The sequence below is a fragment of the Branchiostoma floridae genome, chromosome 12, assembly GCF_000003815.2.
Source record: "Branchiostoma floridae strain S238N-H82 chromosome 12, Bfl_VNyyK, whole genome shotgun sequence".
Lineage (NCBI taxonomy): Eukaryota > Metazoa > Chordata > Leptocardii > Amphioxiformes > Branchiostomatidae > Branchiostoma > Branchiostoma floridae.
The window spans coordinates 10,506,867-10,525,398 of NC_049990.1; the positions used below are offsets into that span (position 1 = coordinate 10,506,867).

Sequence of the window (18,532 nt, forward strand, 5' to 3'; positions counted from 1 at the left end):
AGTAAAACGATGGGCTGAATGATAACAGATGGTTGCGCTGAACCTATTGAAAAGTCCCCGGAGCCCATTATTTTTGACATGAAGACAAGAGGAATGTATTACAGTAATCTATTTGGTACTAAAATATGTTTCAGTATTTGATTATGATCCTATTCTTCTTTTCATATCATTTTTTCTGATATACATTGGCATTTCAATCTAGCCAATTACGGGAGCATAAGAGAAACATTGCGTTTCCTGTTCAGGTTCATTTGTTACTGCTCGTTAGGGAATACTATGCATTAAGTCACGCAATATGTCAAATCACGCCTCAGAGATTACCTTTAAATTAGAGTTGAGGCGATGGGGATACATTGAGCAGCTTACCATAACAGCTATTGAGGCTTCCATCAATCGTTATAATTTGATGATGAGTAGAATGATATTGTACTTGATGTGTTTTCAATTCCAATTAGTAGCTCTACCACTTAAATGGTTGAGAGTGATAGTAGTACTCGCTAGTCTATCTTATTCTAGTATGTTGTAATTTATGAAATATTCATGAAGTTAGAACGAAGCGTATCAAAGCACGAAAATTCATCACAGACAATTAGTTGGAATTTTACAAAGCGAAAAGATGTATTATTGACGGTTTGTTTGTGTTGGTGTGTGTGCAAGTTTATTCCCGTTGGACCTGATGGGTTGGGCCCGCCGGGTCTAGAGTTTGTACTATATGCTTGGCCCAGGTCCAATGTTTCACAGGAAAGCAAGAAAATGTATACATACAAAGAGTTAGCGAGGAATTCACAATAATTAGTAACATAAACTCACATAAATCAAAAATATTTCGAAGTACGACACCATCGATTTCCTGCCGTTCTTTGGTTTGTTTTCTTAATCTCCGTGCTATCATCGAGTCAGTTTTACTCCACAGGTTGCCAGTGGATTACACTTCTGACAGTGATTCACGTGAGGTATTTCACACTTTGCTTCGCGTCATTGAACGTAATTATTTCAGTCAAAGACAGATACGACATAAGCTTACATTGGGAAAGACGTGCCCGCGGTCGACAAAGTTTTCATTCCGTCTGTAAATCCCACTATTCGTCATGTAGACATGGCTGAAGATACAAAAGCCTGCAAAGCAAAACTTCTATCAAGTGGTGCCGTTTTTTATTTCCTACCTGAGAGAGGTTTCGTTGCATAAAGGAAAAGAGCATAACTCATCTAGTGCAAGTTTTGACAGCACGCACCTGGATTAAACTTAATCTATGTTTCAGGCTATTTTTGTTGTTATCAAAACTATCTGAGAATAGAGTCGGTGGCAATCGGCAGTAGCTCCTTGGTACCTTGGCAAAATTGGAAAAGTAAATTTGTAAAGTTATCTAAACCTAAACCAAAGACTAATTTGAGATAAGAATGTTTTATTCCGTCGGGATAGATGTCTGTAATTGTATTACACTGTCGATAGGATTGATAATGAAACTGCCAAAAAGGCCAGACGCAAAATAAAGTTAAACTAATAATAAAAGATACATTCATGATCACGATGCTCCATTTTATCACTGTCGGTCTCTCCGGAGTAAGTCTAGACTATGATCTGATGGTCACCTTTACTGATTGAGATGTAAAACTTAGAATCATATTCATGAACATGAACTTGTTGCTTTTGGCGACACGTTCTACAGTTCTCCATTACCCAAACCTCCCGACGCATAAAGATGTCTGCCCAAGTACAAATTATCAATTTCGCTGGTCTCAGACATCCTGGAGACAGAATATTGCTTCAAGATACTCTAAAACGCATATCTTTTTTGACAATTCAATCTCTATGTCCTATTAGAAAATTCAAATCCCCTTAACAACGGATAGCGACGACAACAAATTCAGACAGTCATAGTCTGAGTCCAATGTGTAGGTGTCCCTGTTGCATAACGGTAAGATTGATGTGCAAGGCTGCTCTGTAAGTAACATCCTGGGGGCGAGGGTCTATCTTTTAGTTCTGATGACAGGCCATGACCAACTATGCAGAGGTGTTGGGATAAGCACTTTGGTATTGCAAAATAGTAGTGTCCTTGATGCCACATCTGCTAGCTATCAGCTCTTGTGCAGCAAGTGATAAATTTCAAGATAACTGTTAAGTAAAAGATATTCTTGTTACTTACAGCCACAGGAAACAAAATAGTAAATGATTTGCATTGATATCATTATAGCAATTCCCTAATATCCAGGTTGTATTGAAAACAAAAACTAATCTAGATGATTATCAATGGGAGTGTATGTTTGGCCTTAGATGCTTCACAAAAGCATGGGCAACACATATGCATTTGCATCCACGCCCTGTTGTATGACCTCACGCAGGCAGGCGCCATGATGCATTTGATGTCTTTGTCATAACGGTGGTCATTGCTGGCTGGTTGCCTCTATTCGGAGAGCTTTGGCACCCATTGGACAATTCTTTCAACCGGGATAAAAGGGCCACAAATCACCGGTAACTTTTCTACTTGAGGAGGTTTTACTGGAACGTCAATTATCATCACAAATTAACATATACCTGTACGTCAAAAAGGTGATTCAAATTATGTTACCTAAACACATTTCATTTGATATGTATCTATATTATATATATAAGAATGTATATATGAGCAAAGCACATCAATGAAATAAGAACAATAAATCATCAGAACATCACAATTCCTGTCACGGCAGCCATATCCTGACTTTGTGAAGTCCATGCAGACACTACATCCTCGTATTATCGATCCATCCATGTAATTTACTTGATGCCCTTTATTGCGTTTTCCCTTGTTGCGCGTTAGAATTTGAAATAACGCAATGGAGGAAATAATAAACGTATGGTCATCTTTATGTTATTCGGTCTCTGTCTGAAGTAAGTATTGCAGTCGTGTTGTCTGAAATAATGTATTCATGTTATCAATACTTGACTGAAATATGTACTACTCGAAAGCATTCGTAAAGCATCCATAAAGCATTAATTTTACGCATGTTTTAAGGCATGCTTAAAGACTGAATTAGGCATTTATAGTGATGAGACGCATTTACTATTTACTCGTGAACTCATTGTTTCCTGGTCGATTTTCTTTATACGCCGGTATTTTGTTTAATGCATGACAGTAGAATAGCCATGGTCTAACTCTTTTCTCTCCGTATATAGACTCATTTAATATTTACTCGTGAACTCGTCGACTTTATGTTGATACTCTGGTATTTTGTTTAATGCATAATGGTAGAAAAAACATGGTCTAACTCTTCTCTCTCCGTATGAAATGAAATTTAACGATTAACAGAAGGAAACCCTCCACGGGGATAATTCCTGGAAACTAATAATGCATCTAATTTGGGCCGATCGATAGAACCCTTCTAACATTTAATAGAAAGGTATTAAGTTCTAATGTCCAAAGGGGGTCAAAGTTAATTATGCGCGTAGAAAACATGTGGCTTTAACAAGATTGATCCCTTTCAGCGCCTTTCTATCAGCTACACCCAGTCCCTTGTCAATATGGGATTACTCGTAAAGAAATGTTATTTGCAGTTATCTTTTTTATATGGTAACACATGACAATGGTGCCATGTCTTCATGTAGCTATGTGAAACTTCAAAGGGTTCTGTTATACTATGTACTGCACATTTGTAGACATAGTTTTAACTTTTGCATATTCGGAGACGTACTTTTACTTGTACTAATGCAATTGTACTATATGTATTGTACATTTTAGTATTTCAGCACCATTATGAAAAGCTCATTTTATGCAAAAACAAACAATGGTTTTCACTTTGTTGGTTTTTATATCGGAGACTTAGCTTAACTTATACGATAAGCTAAGATTAGAACTAGCCCAGAGAATACAATGTGATATCTACATAACTAATTATGTCCAAAAGACAACAGGGAATGAACAGGAACAGCACACGAGAAACTTATCTACATTGCAAAAAACACAATAAGTGCAATAAAATGTAAATAGTGCGTTTAAGAAATGTAGACGAAATATATTCCTGGATCGATAATATGTTATGTATCGCTTATTGTTGCATCCGCCAGTTACATCCTGGTGTTCTCGGCATCGCATTTTGACCTGGGTTTGCGAAATTGAAACAGACACACACGTACGGTGGGGCTGGGATGGTCCAAACTGCCTTTCAATTTCTTATGCAAGGAGTGCAGTAGACTGGTTTCCTGACGTTGTAGATTAGGAAATGCATCTACCATGGGTAATTCTACAGTGATGCCAACTTACCTCACGTTTACGAATGAAAAACACCAATTTTGTTGTTACATTGTTACATTGTTACATGGCAACACTATTTCTAAGTTATATGCTGACCGTTGGGGTCTGTATTAGATCAAGATTGGTATGCTTGATCAGAAACAACGGAGACAACCGATTGATATCTTTATCACGCAGTGCCTCCACGACATCAACTCAGAGGTTTTACGGCACCAAGGTACGAGATAATATTCTTTTATCTAAAATCGAAATTCATATTCACAAGGTAAGCCAAGCGGTCATTATGCTCCAGCGGACTAATTCAGATATACTGAAGCATGTTTGTCTACAGAGAATCATTCTAACCCCTCCGAATCCCGCGGTATGATCAGAGTATAATGGACGAGAAGCCGTGTGAGGTTAAGCAGCACGGAGGCGTCATCGTGTTGGGTGCAAGAGGAGTAATTTGATTGGGCAGGAATCGAATTTCTGTGCACTTGTTAGACTAGACGGGTGTAGAATGAGGCTTGGAAAGAGCGCAAGCACGAGATCTCGCAAACAAAGGAGATCATCAACTGACGGTGAGTATTCTCTGTTCGGCTGTTGCACGTCTCTTTAGCTAATGCTGTAGGTTAAATCAACCGATATTTGATGCATTCTCGATCTGTTATGATGGCATCTGTTGCTAAATCGAAATTGTGCACTTTATTGTCTGTTGCGAATTTGCAATCGACAGATGTCTTTATCATCACGTTCACATAAGGACTAGATCTCAGAGATCTCATGTAACAATGAAAGCTTTCTTCCAAGGAAAGACCTGCGGCTCTTTTGATCGTTCAACAGGTAATCGTGAAGAAGATGAAGCTTATTTTTGAATAATTTATTCGTGACGTGGACCTTATTTAGATAACCTTTGGGTGTGGCAGTTCATAACACATGAGGTAATGATACCACATATGACGTACATGTATATATTAGCATCCTGATACGTATGGTGATGAAGCAAAGTATGGGGTAATGTAGTGCAATCTAAAATCATTTTGCTGTTGTGAATAAGAGATGGGCAAAGATCACCGCTGCTGGATATCGTGGAGCCCCTATGACCACTGTGGTTATGGGCCGTGAGTGCGTGAGTGAATAAGAAATGTCATGACAGTAAATATTACTATGATACCTGATGCTTACTTGATGAAGTCCATCAACTGTACGTCAAGTGGCCTGCGTCATCGTCAGACTATCGTACTGCACTCCTGTCGGGCCGGAGACGGTACATCCTTATCCTGCTGCTTTTTCCATTATTTTCCATGGACAGCGTAGCATACTAATTCGATGGGACGAAAAATGTTATATGTTACTCTGAGTGGTTGGCAGTTCCAACTCAGGAATACCCCCTTTCCACTAGGACGGCGCTCTCGCCGCGCTCTCTCTGCGACCTAAAATCTGACAGATCGCTGATGGAATTGTACAAGAAAAAACGACTCTTTTTACGCTGTGTCTCTTTTGTTGTCTTTCTATTCACACTTTTACAATTTGTATGAAGTGCCCAGTATGAAATCGATTTTAGGTCGCATTGAGAGCGCAGCGCGATCGCCGTCCTGTAGACAGGGGGCTTTATCAGAATCATCACCATTTTAGCCTTCATAACTGACACTGTCTCTCGTTGGAACAAATACAAAACAATATTCATTTGACAGCAATATCAAGTAAATAAAAGTATCAATAGCCATTCCTTAGATGATAGGGATTATTTATCTATATTGTTGAGGTTTGTATCATATAAGTCTACATCGAGTTGCCATTTGCAAAAGTACAATTATGTAATTGTCAATGATTGACGACATACATATAGTCAATATTTTTTAATATACCAAGGAGATGGTAATATCAACTGACAATAATGATAATATATTTTATCAGCAGGAGCAATTATGTATAAAAGTATATATATACAAGCCACAAAACTGCACCATATTTAGTGTAGGCCTGGTTTGATGTGACTTATTGGTAAAAATCAAAATTGGTATCATTCGCTCCAAACACACTTATGTCTGATATTTTGCAACATGAATTGCCTTATCGTCACAATCTATAAGTAATGTTTTCATTTGAAGATGACAATGATGAGACTAGATTCAGGCGACAGGCTGTTTCTGATTTCTATCAGCAGTGCAATATCACAATGTCAATGTCCTCCCCGTGAGTGCTGCCGGCCAGCTACCTGCATAAATACATCACCTTTGTGAGTATTATGAAATGCGCGTGCGCTCCTGACCCATAGAAAACCTCTAGGCCAACGAGCAAGCCAATTTTGCTGCAATACTAGATAAAATAACCATTGATTTTTGTTGGCGAAACAGGCCTCTGTAGGACTGGTAATATGTCCTCGTTGGGCCCTAGGGCTGATTGGCTCAGAGGATATCGATGTGAATTCCCCAACCCTCCCAACATTTAAAACAGAGGACCTGTTCACATGTGGCGGGTGAATGGATGTTTAATGGCTATCTGCGGGTGGAGAGAGCCGGTCCTTCTCACTTCAGGTGAGCAGCCAGGGATATCCACTCGGTAAGTTTCCTGTAGAGGTCCAAGGCCTGTTGTTAGAGTTTAGTAATGAACATGGCCAACTGTAGCCTGTTGTAATTCTCTTCCTGGTATTGGAAACACGTCTACACGGATTACTCCCCAGTGGCTGTAAGGCAGAGCCAGGTAATGCATGCTGAATGGAATCTTTCACAGTATCGTGTCTGGTCTGCTTGTGCGTGGTTGTTTTATGTTAGCACTCCACCTAAAACATGCCCGTCCTTATTTCGTGTAGCTGGGACCGTTCTGTCTGGTTAGAGGAATGGTTGTTATGAAGTCTCATTACTCGCAACAGCTTGATTTCTCTTGTACCAGACACACAATGACAGAAGGAAACGATTAGTGGACAACAATTTACGATAGGCAGGGCGGAGGAAATCCGTCAACATCTGCGCTACTCCAAATGGTGTTTTGTCATTGTTTGTAACGTGTTTTCGGCCTGTTGGGTAAGTCTGAATTGTATGTGGCATAGCTATGAGGTGTGTTTCTTAGTAAGGCACAAAATGATTAATACTGAAATGTGCCCGATGTTACAATACAATGTCGCATGAATTAATCTAAAGTATCGTATCTAAGCCAAATTCAATTGAAAGAAAGATAACAATCATTTTCAAACGGCTTCAATGTTGAGTGACATCAGAGACGCGGTAGGCGCAGGAAAAATGGCAGCATATGATGTTTCTTCATCGACCTGCCATGACATTGGCATTTTGCAGCAGTAACTGACAACGTCACACAGCAACAAATGTCTGAAAGCAATCAATCGATCGCCCGCTGAATCTAATATTTTCCCAACCCGCGCTATTCATCTGCCTTGTACACTTTGCTGAATAGGAGGACAGCATTATTGTGTGAAGGCGGTGAATAACGAACGTAGGCAAACATTGCCACAGAGGGTCACGACAAGGTTGGTTATCGTAGTTTTCTAATTTGGAATCCCTGTGATGGCTCGTTAACCTGGGTTATGTAGGCATGTCAGGTTATACGGCATCATCTGTTTCTTTTGTGAAACTATTTTTGAAATCGTTGTTTCATTTGGGCTTGAAGCAATCCAGGCTGTCGCTGACGATGCTGTGTATTGGTAGTAAAGGAGGTCTATTTGGTAAGATTATTTTCATTGAGACATATTCGTAAAATATACTGTTTTGAACTGTACAGCAACATGTCTCACGAGTAAACGCCACTTCAAACAGACCGTATTTAATACAGGATTTATAAGGCCCGTATAATTGCAGGTCTGCCCGACAGCAGAATGTATGCTTCAGTAAAATAACACATCATTGTCTTCATCAATTTCCTTACCATGGTGTTTTTGTGTGAAAATGACGTGCAATTAACATTTAGGTATGGCATTGTCACAGGACAAATACATGGTTTGGTTTCGAGAATCATCCAATGACGTTTTGAGAGAAAAGGAAATAGATGTTGACCAGTCTGTCTACCTTTTATGTGGCCCCTCCGTGACAAATGTAGGACTTAGTATTGTTGGGTGTTGGTTATCCCTTAAGCGTAGCTAGAGCCTTCCATCCATGATATTGTATCTAATTAGATAATTACGGACTATAGTAGTGCGTGCTACAGGAAGCCTCTTGAGGCAGAGCTGATAGTAGCTGAATATGTTCCGGGAATTCATCAATTGCCAACTAGTCCATCTTCTTCTACATATATTCACAGCACATTTATTTTACTTTATTACAGTAACGTAGATGTATTTTTGAATGATGACAATATACCCCAATCTTAAAACCTTTGTCAGCTCAGTGGTACTGATCCGTATATGTAACAGCTGAAAAGCTAAGTCTTCATATTCGTAACTTGGCAAATGTTAACCGAATGCATTCTCTTGAGAAAAGATATGACATATCTTATTTGCTCAGCATTTACATCACAGAAACATATTGATGTGGCTTTGTAAGCAAAGTCAACAACAATCAACAAAGCTATGATATGAATGGACTACAAAAGAGATGTATTACTGTACGGCACTCTTCAGAATACCGATACAGGCACTAGCACAATGAGATGAAGCTCGCAAATAGTTATTGGATTCTACATGTATATCTATGATTGTGTTTCCATTGATGTCAAAGCAGCTCCTCATCTGTGAACTTCCCATTTAGCCAGGTGGTTTGCAAAAGGGACGTTGGTTAATTGTTGCTTAATTGTTCTACACAAGTTGCTTCTGATGATGTAGTCTCTCATCAGAAATTAAGTGGAATCACTTGTACTGTCTTTTCCCCATGTCATACCAGATCGCAATTTTGTTTATAAACATGTACAGAATGATGTTCGCCATTTTTATCACGGAAATGAAACATATTGTTGTTCAAAAACAAATTCCAAACAAATGAAATAGATGGCCTTGATCATGATTACTGGTTATGTAGCAGACACCGTCTGGTATTCGATTACATTATGTGGCAAGTGGTAGGACAGACCTGGAGAGGCTGGTCTCCATATATCTATATATACGTGTGTTTCGGTAAGTTTAAACAGAGCAGTGGTTAGTTAGTCCAGACTGTGTGAAGCGAAACGTCATGGATTTGCTTTCAAATGTAGTCATTCTTGTATCCTATGTAGACTTATTCGGAAAATTTTGCACGTGCTTGGTAATATGTTAACACTTTTGAGCCGCGTTCTTCGGCATGGGGCTTTGATGCTTCGTCCATGATGCCCTCTAGAGTGTTACTCTCCTAAGAATCTACTTGGCAGCTTGAAGTCTGTTTGGAATTGAAAGGAGGTCACTCAAGGTGACCAAGGCTTTGTCATATAGAGTGGGATTTCGGCTCCTTTTGTTTGTCTGCTTTTTGAGAATGTAATCCATGTTGGCCCTCGCGCACTTCAAGGTGAATACGATGAAGCGCGTGCCTGAAGATCGATGACTGGAAGCTGGGAAGGCATTTCGCGATAGAATCGCAGCAGCTAGCCAAGTACGGCAGAGGCAGTCCCGTTGATCACCCAGGAGGACACTGAGTAGACATGGTGATTTCACGGTAGCGAGGAATCTAATCTTCTCCCTGACCCTATCTGCATTCCTTGTCACTGTAATAATTGCACCGTTGTTAGAAACTCATTTGAAGAGTGGCTGCGGTGAACTCTTCAGGAAGATAATTCTTTTTGTCTTCACTCAGTCATTATAATCACTTTAGCGAATGCGCATACTCTCTGTATATTTTGTTGTTAATTAATCTGGATAGTATTTCTTTTGTCTATTTCAGGCTTCACAAGGCATGACCTGACGTAAAGACTAAAAGAGGACTCTCTACACGGTAAAAATGGATTCCATGTGGGTAACATCCGCTGTACTGACATGGATCCTCATGACTGCATCTGCGGACTCTAACTCTGGGGAAGTTATCACCACCAAATACGGGTCTTTCCGGGGCAGACAAGTCCCGCCACCCAAAGACAGGATGCGTGCAGTGAACAAGTATCTGGGGATTCCGTACGCAAAACCACCGGTTGGTAACCTGCGATTCAGACCGCCACAGGAACCAGAAGCTTGGGACAAGGGTAAGGTGAGAGACTTCACCAAGTTTGGTCCCGCCTGTCCGCAGATTGTGGCATCAGGAGACACCGACCTGCCGTCAGCAGTCCAGACCAGGGAAGCCATGCGGCCGTTCCTGCAGACCATGGACGAAGATTGTCTGTACCTGAACATCTACAGTCCTGTTATCAACGGTCAGTACTTTAGGTATCAACCTCGACGTAGTCTCATTCATAACGAGCTGAGTTTAATTGAAAGAAACTTTATTTGTAAGTTCATGTCTGGAGGCTAATTGCAAGCTCATAGGAGACACATGTGACAATGAACAGTGATAAACGTTATTGTACAAAGAGGCTTCTCGAATCCTAAAAGGGTTGGGTTTGACTTTGACTTGTTTGGAAGCAGAGGAAGACAAAAGGCCCCACTTTTTTTACAATTTATGGTTCTGCGATTTTAAGAGGAAAGTGACTTTTTGTTCGTCTGTGAATGTGGGGAAGTCTTTGTGGCTTCTCTTAAAGTGTGTCTTTTGGTTTGGTTGGAAACTTGGAAATAATATGTGTGTTCGTCTTTCACTGCTTTAGATGTACAGTATTTACAACTTCTTTTGAACACCGACAAACTCTTATATTACCCTCATTCAATTGACGCTGTTTTAATAATTTTTTTGAATCGACACTACAATGTATATACTCCTATGTATTGCACTGTATACGAGTATAATAACCTCCTGCAACCTTCACATTGAGAAGCAAATATCTCGTAACTCTTCTGGAGAAACACTACACGGTACGTTACTCTGCCACTTATACGTCACACTGAATGGGTTACGCAAACCAACTGCATCTCCCAATGTTAAATGAGCTGAACTATTTTTATGGCTAATTACATTTTGTTATCGTCTAGCAAATTTACCTGCAAGTGGAAGCAATAATTCTTATGCCCAACTTAAGTGAATTGCCTGAAGGTTTCAATTCAGATAAATGTATGTGATTCAATACAGCCATGCGTGGCTGTCAAACGAGTAACTGTAAACTGTTATTATATATTGTTGCTATTTTATTCCAAACGTTGAAAAACGGGAAAACAAGAAATATAAAGCGCATTAATGGATCAAGTTCATATATGTATAAAGATAAACAATGATTAAGGTATGCCAATTAAAAGCAACAATGAATGATGCAAAGCTCAATTTGTCAGAATCTACTGATAACATAGTTGTTTTCAGAATGAGACAGAATTAAAAATCAATAAGTTGTTTACACTGTAATTGGTTGATATTTATTACTTGTTTTGAAGGTGCCATTTATGTAGCATGCTTCTCTCAATTGCAAATCATATGAATCCTTGGGAAAACATTTTTCATGCTTCTGTCTCGGAGGCTAATGTAAAATATGTATTCGGGGATATCTGTATTGATAAACATCTAGCTAACGTGTAAGGAATGTAGATCTCCAACAAGTGGCTTTGCTGGCCCTGGGCCATTTTCCATGACTTCGCCATCTATCTAGCTCTCCTCTAAAACGTTAGGCCAAGGAAAGTAGCAGTCAAATTCATCGCCTTCGGTTCAATACATTCCGATGAAAACACGTCAATCAAATGTCCAGACGCAAGAAGCCTCCCCATCCAGGTTCCCTGCAGGATTATGTTGTCTCTTCCTTTGGTATTTTGCCGTGCAGAACAAATATCGATTTTTAGCCGGAAAACAATAGTTTCAAAACCGTGTTTATGACAAATCAATACCTACAGCTTTGGGGTTCAAAATGGCTAGCTGGCACTCTAAGCGGAATGGGCTTGAATATTCTCACTGAACTCCCCTCCTTTTAATAGATCACAAATACAGATGAAAATATGGCACAGAATCACACTAGATACGTTTTAAATATGTCATTCTGGAGAGTTGCTGACAGGCAGAATCCCGGATCTACCGATAGAGATCATGATTGGGATGATAGGAATATGTTAGGGTGGTCTCCCATCTATAAATCATAAATTTTAAGTCAGGCTGTTGATTTTAAAGTGACAAGAACTGAAGATAAAATCTCTGACTGTCTTTTATAGGGCTATATCTTAAGATGTACAGAACCCGATCTGAATCCTTATCTTGCAATATCTACCAAAATATATGAATATCCATCTATCTATCTCTATATATGTATAATAACTATTGCCACCTACTATACATCATTGCTATTGCGGCCACTAGTGGCAAGCACTTTCTTTTCATGTTCATATAATATTAATAACGTTGACGGGACATCGTACAATATCATTTGTCATAAAATCATTTACATTTCCCACTTAAAACTATTTTAGACAGATCATGGATAATATTGATCTTTAGAGCTTTACTTCACTTCTAAACTATTTTAGTTTCACTGATCCAATATCCAATCAAAAGTCTTTGACTGAGCAAAGGTAGACACAATTAATCTTTAAGTAGACGATCTCGCTCTAAGCTGTCCTTCAGGTTATGACGCGGTGTCACAGTTAAGAGGTGTCCACGACACGATTTCATGATTGCGCTGCAGTTTTTACAATCATATTCCATTTGGCCGTGGAGGCATGACGTCGTTCTCAAATTATCAATGACGTTGCCTGGATAATTCCTGTCTTTTGCTTTCAGTTGATGTTTTCAAAATAGATGGTGTGTGAAAATCTGTCAGAAATATTGTTTTACGTACCTGCATCGAGGTCATAGAAATATCGCTTTATCAAATTGTCGTCTTGAAAATATTCACTATAATGAAAATGTCTGACAGGCATCAAATGTCAGACCGTCAGAATCACTACTTGTAAAGAACATTTATCCAATAGCTACAAATAGCAATGTAAAATGAATATTATATCCGTGATGTTGTGATATCATGCTACTCGTATAATCAGGTAGGGTTACTCGTGGGCCTGGTCATGGCATCAAGTCTCTTGAAATATGTTGTACTTAAGCAATACAAAGAAATTTAAATTTGAATATCTTATTACGTAATGATTCATATCTAGAGCATCCATATATATATATATGTATGTTTGATGGGCCCCCTTGGAAATCAACTATGCACTGTTGTAGGGGCTACCCATCTGTTTTCAAGATGAAATAAATAAATAAATAAATTATATATATATATATATATATATATATATACATAGTATTACATACTTGGTGCCCATAATGTAGCAGTAAGTGTGACCAAGACGTTTCGTTTTCTGGAGACGTTTTAGTAAAATGTTACAAGAGTTGGTCGATGGTAGCAGCAGTCGCTACATGTAGGAGTTTGTAGGATTTGCCAAGAAAGTTGCAGCGAAGTGGAAAATTTTAATGATTTTCACATCGACCATCTACTGATCTTTGACCAGCAAATTGGCAGGCAGGTCGTCTTTATGTTGCCGAGGGGGCAGAAGGTGATCAGATTAAAGAACGGTGTGGTCGATAGTCGACGAGGCATTAATAATATCTTCTCTGATTGAAAGATGTTAGATGCTGTGCTTGCTTAATGTTACCAACGTCGTGCCTTGGTGAATACCGATCTGAATCGATGGTACGCATCTAGTTAACCTCTTGTTACCTCTTGTTATCTTTCCAAGCAGATTCCTGGCAACTTTGCAATAAGTAGGTCATGGTGAACCAATCATTACCACCAGATAGACTTTTTACAACCGAATGTCTGCCTTTCCGTAATTATCCAAGTTGATCCAAGATCATTTAACAATTTCCCAGAGGGAAGTACACAATAGCGGCTGGGCCATTAGATATAACGACCCATTAGAGAAGGCTGTTACCGGGGAGGGTTAGGGCGGGGAGAATTGACAGCTGCGGCTACAAGTCGTCTCGGGCATCACGCAACAAAGTAATCAAACTTGACTGGTAACGTACGTGGTCTGGAGATGATGAACTATGATTGATCATTGAACAGCGTCGAAGCATTTGCGGAAAAGAAACCTGCATACAACATACCATATACCATCAAACCCGAGCCACTTCTAAGTTTTTAGCCTTACCATTCCATGCTTGCTCAATTATTTACGCTACCGACTGTCTGTTGATATCTCTAGTGGATATTTCTCAATTGTTGTTCTTCTTTTATTTATCTAATATTTTCTACACTTGTATTTAGATTAGTACTACAAATACATCATGACATGTGGCAATCCCTGCATGGCAGATATAGGAAAATATATCAAAGAAGGTTTAGACATTAGAAATTCCTCCAATGATTGTAAAAGCCTCCAATAACTGTAAGAAACTTATCCCATACTACAACTTCTGTATTAGTTAAATAAGCGTTAAGTTATAGAACTGTAGTTATGTAGATGCCATACTTTGTACCCCGTACAATTGTTGTGCAATAAAACTATCCTATTAAGTAGCCTAATTGTAAAAAATAAAAAATAAATTAAAACAAGAACAATATATGTTGTCAGTTATATCCATGTGTTGTATCATGTGGTTACAGTTACCTAATGAATTGAAATCTGCCATGTTAGGTCCTGCTCTTGATGAGAGGTACCCGTTAGCCGTGCTGGTGTTCATCCACGGCGGGGGCTACACAACCGGAACCGGAAATGCTTACGATGGGACTGTGCTAGCCAGCCACGGCGCTGTGGTGGTGGTCACCATCAACTATAGACTGGGAGTGCTAGGTAGATATATTAGTGATATCAAATAAGATTCAGGCCGTTGAAACTCTTCAATATTGCAGGAAAAATATTTTTGAAAATCGTTTCTGACATTCGAATTCCGATATGTATGGAATTTATAACGCACTATACGTCAATGTTGAAATAAGATGTTATCGATTACATACAATTATGAAAGTTGAATGGGTAGGAAAACGCTGCAAGCAAAACAGTGAGATGAGAGATAACACCAGGTTTCTTTTTTTAGTAATTCTGTGATTTTATCAATAGCAACTGATGCGATCTTACGACGAAGTAAACACCTAAAAGTACGCTTCTCATCATTTTGATACGCCTTTTAGAAATCAGATATAGCTAGACTACAAAACAAAGATTGACAGCCTAGCTCTTTTCTAACAGCTTTCATAGCAAGTTTAAGATGACTGTTCTTTCCCAACAGGATTTCTGAGCATGGAAGACCAATTTGCATCTGGGAACTATGGACTTCTGGATCAGATCGCAGCTCTTAATTGGATCAGTGAAAACATCAGACACTTCGGTGGGGACCCGACCAGAGTTACTCTTGTAGGGTTTGGTGCTGGGGCGGCGTGTGTCAACTTACTGGCGCTGTCTCCAAAAGCTGCAGGTAGGACAGGTTCTTTTGTACAGTCTTTCGTATGTTGTATCTTTAAGATATCAAAATATACAGTAGAACACAAATCTTAGCTCCCAAATACAACGTGCGTATATATGATATGAGTAGCTTCCCACATTTGTGTCGTAAGATATAAGGATAAAGATTTCATCCAATTTGATTTCGTTTCTACAGGAAAGTTTCGCCGTGCCATCATTCAGAGTGGCTCGGCTTTAGGTACCGGTGCTATCACTGAAGACTCGCGGCACTATGCGACAATGCTGGCGGAGAAACTCGACTGTTGCCGACCGGACGCTGCTCAAACAGTACAATGTCTCCGTAACAAACCTTACCAAGAGCTGCTACTAAAGAACATGACCCCACCATCTTCCAGTTACTACGCCATGTTCGGTCCGTCCGTGGATGGTGTTGTTGTTCCCGATCAACCGAGAAGACTACTTGAAGGAGACTTATTCCGGAGCTATGACTTCATGGTTGGGCTGTCAGAAGAGGATGGATATAAGTACATTCCAAGCATCGCTGTGATAGAAAACGGTCTGTCTGATGATGACTACAGGAATCTGATCAGCGACTTTGTTAACCAGGTATTTCCATACAGAGAAAATGAGATCCAAGACGCCATACTGTTTCTGTACACAAACTGGGGAAATGACACGAATGACACTAGAAGAGCCGGTGTTGTGCGCATGCTCACAGAACAACAGATCGCAGTGCCGATTGTTGAGGTGGCCAATCTCCATTCTACCAAGAACACAGAGAGCTCGACATACATGTATTCTTACAGCTACAAGGCCATTAATACACCCAACCCGAAATGGGTAGGAGCGGTACATGGGGACGAGCTGCCATTTATGTTTGGTGCTCCCGTTGCCCCAAGAGGCATCTTCCAGCAGCTGAATTTCACCAAAGGTGAATCTATGTTGAGCGTCGCCATGATGACATACTGGAGTAATTTTGCTAAAACTGGGTAAGTCTGGCCCCTTGTTTCCGTGACGATATTGGCAACATTGTCAATCTAGCCCGTACAATAAGCTACATAAGCCGTTTATATGTCTTGTATGCTTTTATTTCATATTTAAAAGCAAATATCTTGGAACAGCTAAAGGGTTTGCAACATATCAACGTTTTCGTTTCCTTACAAAACATTGATTATTATATGATGCAGGTCTGACCATAGTATCTTAACCCAACCTGTTTAGAAATAGCCAACTCTAGTATCACAGTAGAATATTGTTCATAACTGTCCATTATCACTTGTATATCTACTTTCTTTATACCATGTACTTTCAATTAGCCCTCGGGCACGAACTTGCAAATAAACTTCTTGTTACTTAATTTCCAGAGATCCCCAGCAGCCCAGAGTACAAGCCACAACTTTTCTCCACGAAAGACCGAACAGATTTGAAAGCATCCAGTGGACACAATACAGTATAGACAACTGCAGTAATTGTCAAGAAACTTACCTGTACTTGGGAATGAAACCTCGGGTGGTGGAAGGTTTTCGACCGCAGCGCATCGCTTTCTGGATTGAGCTTGTTCCAAAGTTACTCTATCCCCAGGAAGTTCCTAGTAACAACTATCTTTACCCTCCGGAAGATGCAGACGAATTGTGCCAAATCCTGGATATCGGACAGACAATTCTAACCGGAGGTGGCCTCGCTGTACGCCGTCCAGACGGTTGGACAAAGCCTTCAGTTGGCGTGACAGGCTCAAGCACGACGTGCATTTCTATATTACCTACTTCCGCTTCTCCAAGCCAATTTCCTGGAAATACTGTTCCTGGACTTACAGGGGAATGGCAACCGGAATCTACCGGCTCTAACGTCAGTAGTCAGGACAAGGGTCAAAATTACTCTGAACTCAGCATCGTGATTGCAGTAGGGACGTCGTTACTGGTTGTTAACGTCATCGTCTTTGCTGTATGCTACAAAAGAGGGAGGGCGCGCACGAAAAGGCTTGAGGAGGTTGAAACTCGCGAGAGAATCAGGTTAAAGGTTACGGACATGCGGGAGATGTTAAAGGCCTACGAAATAGCTGAGAGCTGCGGAGCAAGTCCTTGTCAAACAATGGAACTCATCGAGCTGAAAGATCAGAGAATAGAAAACTGTGCCAAGCTTCAGGAGAAGAGGGGGTCCGTGACGAAGACTCTTGTAGTATGATGTTACTTTGCATTATGTGTCGGTATATCGAATTTCGATATTTTCAAGTGCATTGTCATGCCTGTGGCATTGTCTTTTCGTGATGCCTATTGCAAAATATCTGTTACCGATTGCCAACTTCTGTAAATAACTTGCTGAAGAAGCTGCTTGTGAATTTGTAAGAGTGCCAATCGCGATTCCGGGTTTATATATAACGTTACTATACGAAGAGACCTTTTTATTCCATTTGTGAAAAGTCTCAGGAAACATGGGCTCTCCGGGTTTGCTTGTACGGCATCTTGTGGAGGATCCACATTATATGTTATAACCCTTTGGTAGTTTCATAATACTTAATTTTCTGCCATTATAATCTATCCTGAAGTTTAAGAACAATACAAATCTCACACACTGTAGAAGAATGTCAGTTATTTTCAATATTTATTTTCGATTCGAGTGTTCATCTAGGGTATTTCATGGTTAGCACAATTAAAGAATCTTACAGCATTAAAACTGGTGTCCTCTTAAATAACACCATGTTAATTTCTGAACAAGTCAACGGTGTCCTTCAGCAAAGCTGGGCTGTAAATAACTTTACTAAACAGCTACACACATAAGGCAGAGGAACAGAATACAAAAGGTTTGCAAAATGTAAATAACAAAGTGTAGTTATTCATTGGAAATCATAGCTGTTTAGGTTGAATATAAAGAGAAAAAAAGGCTACACGTGGTGCAGACCATAGGCCACCAGCGCTTAATAGATTGCAAACACGTGAATGTTATTTGAAAAGAAGATGCTTTTCATGCAATAATGATACCTCTTCACATGAACAGCCAAAAGTTACTAAAGTAAAATGAA

General features: G+C 39.7%; 1 protein-coding gene across 1 annotated transcript; it reads left to right on the forward strand.

The window, feature by feature from the left end:
- The first annotated feature begins 6,529 nt into the window (after positions 1 to 6,529).
- LOC118428247 (neuroligin-4, X-linked-like) lies at positions 6,530 to 18,276 on the forward strand. Its single transcript, XM_035838252.1, has 6 exons — positions 6,530 to 6,770; positions 10,004 to 10,466; positions 14,752 to 14,907; positions 15,344 to 15,529; positions 15,713 to 16,505; positions 16,881 to 18,276. Exons 2-6 carry the CDS (start codon positions 10,061 to 10,063, stop codon positions 17,695 to 17,697), a joined length of 2,358 nt encoding a protein of 785 aa, XP_035694145.1. The 5' UTR covers positions 6,530 to 6,770; positions 10,004 to 10,060; the 3' UTR covers positions 17,698 to 18,276.
- Positions 18,277 to 18,532: the final 256 nt, after the last annotated feature.

Bases quoted from the DNA above. Each gene is read 5' to 3' on its own strand.
- LOC118428247 (XM_035838252.1), top strand. From the start codon at position 10,061: ATGGATTCCATGTGGGTAACATCCGCTGTACTGACATGGATCCTCATG. The intron at 10,467-14,751 runs GTCAGTACTTTA...CTGCCATGTTAG, and splicing joins CTACAGTCCTGTTATCAACG to GTCCTGCTCTTGATGAGAGG. The intron at 15,530-15,712 runs GTAGGACAGGTT...TCGTTTCTACAG, and splicing joins GCTGTCTCCAAAAGCTGCAG to GAAAGTTTCGCCGTGCCATC.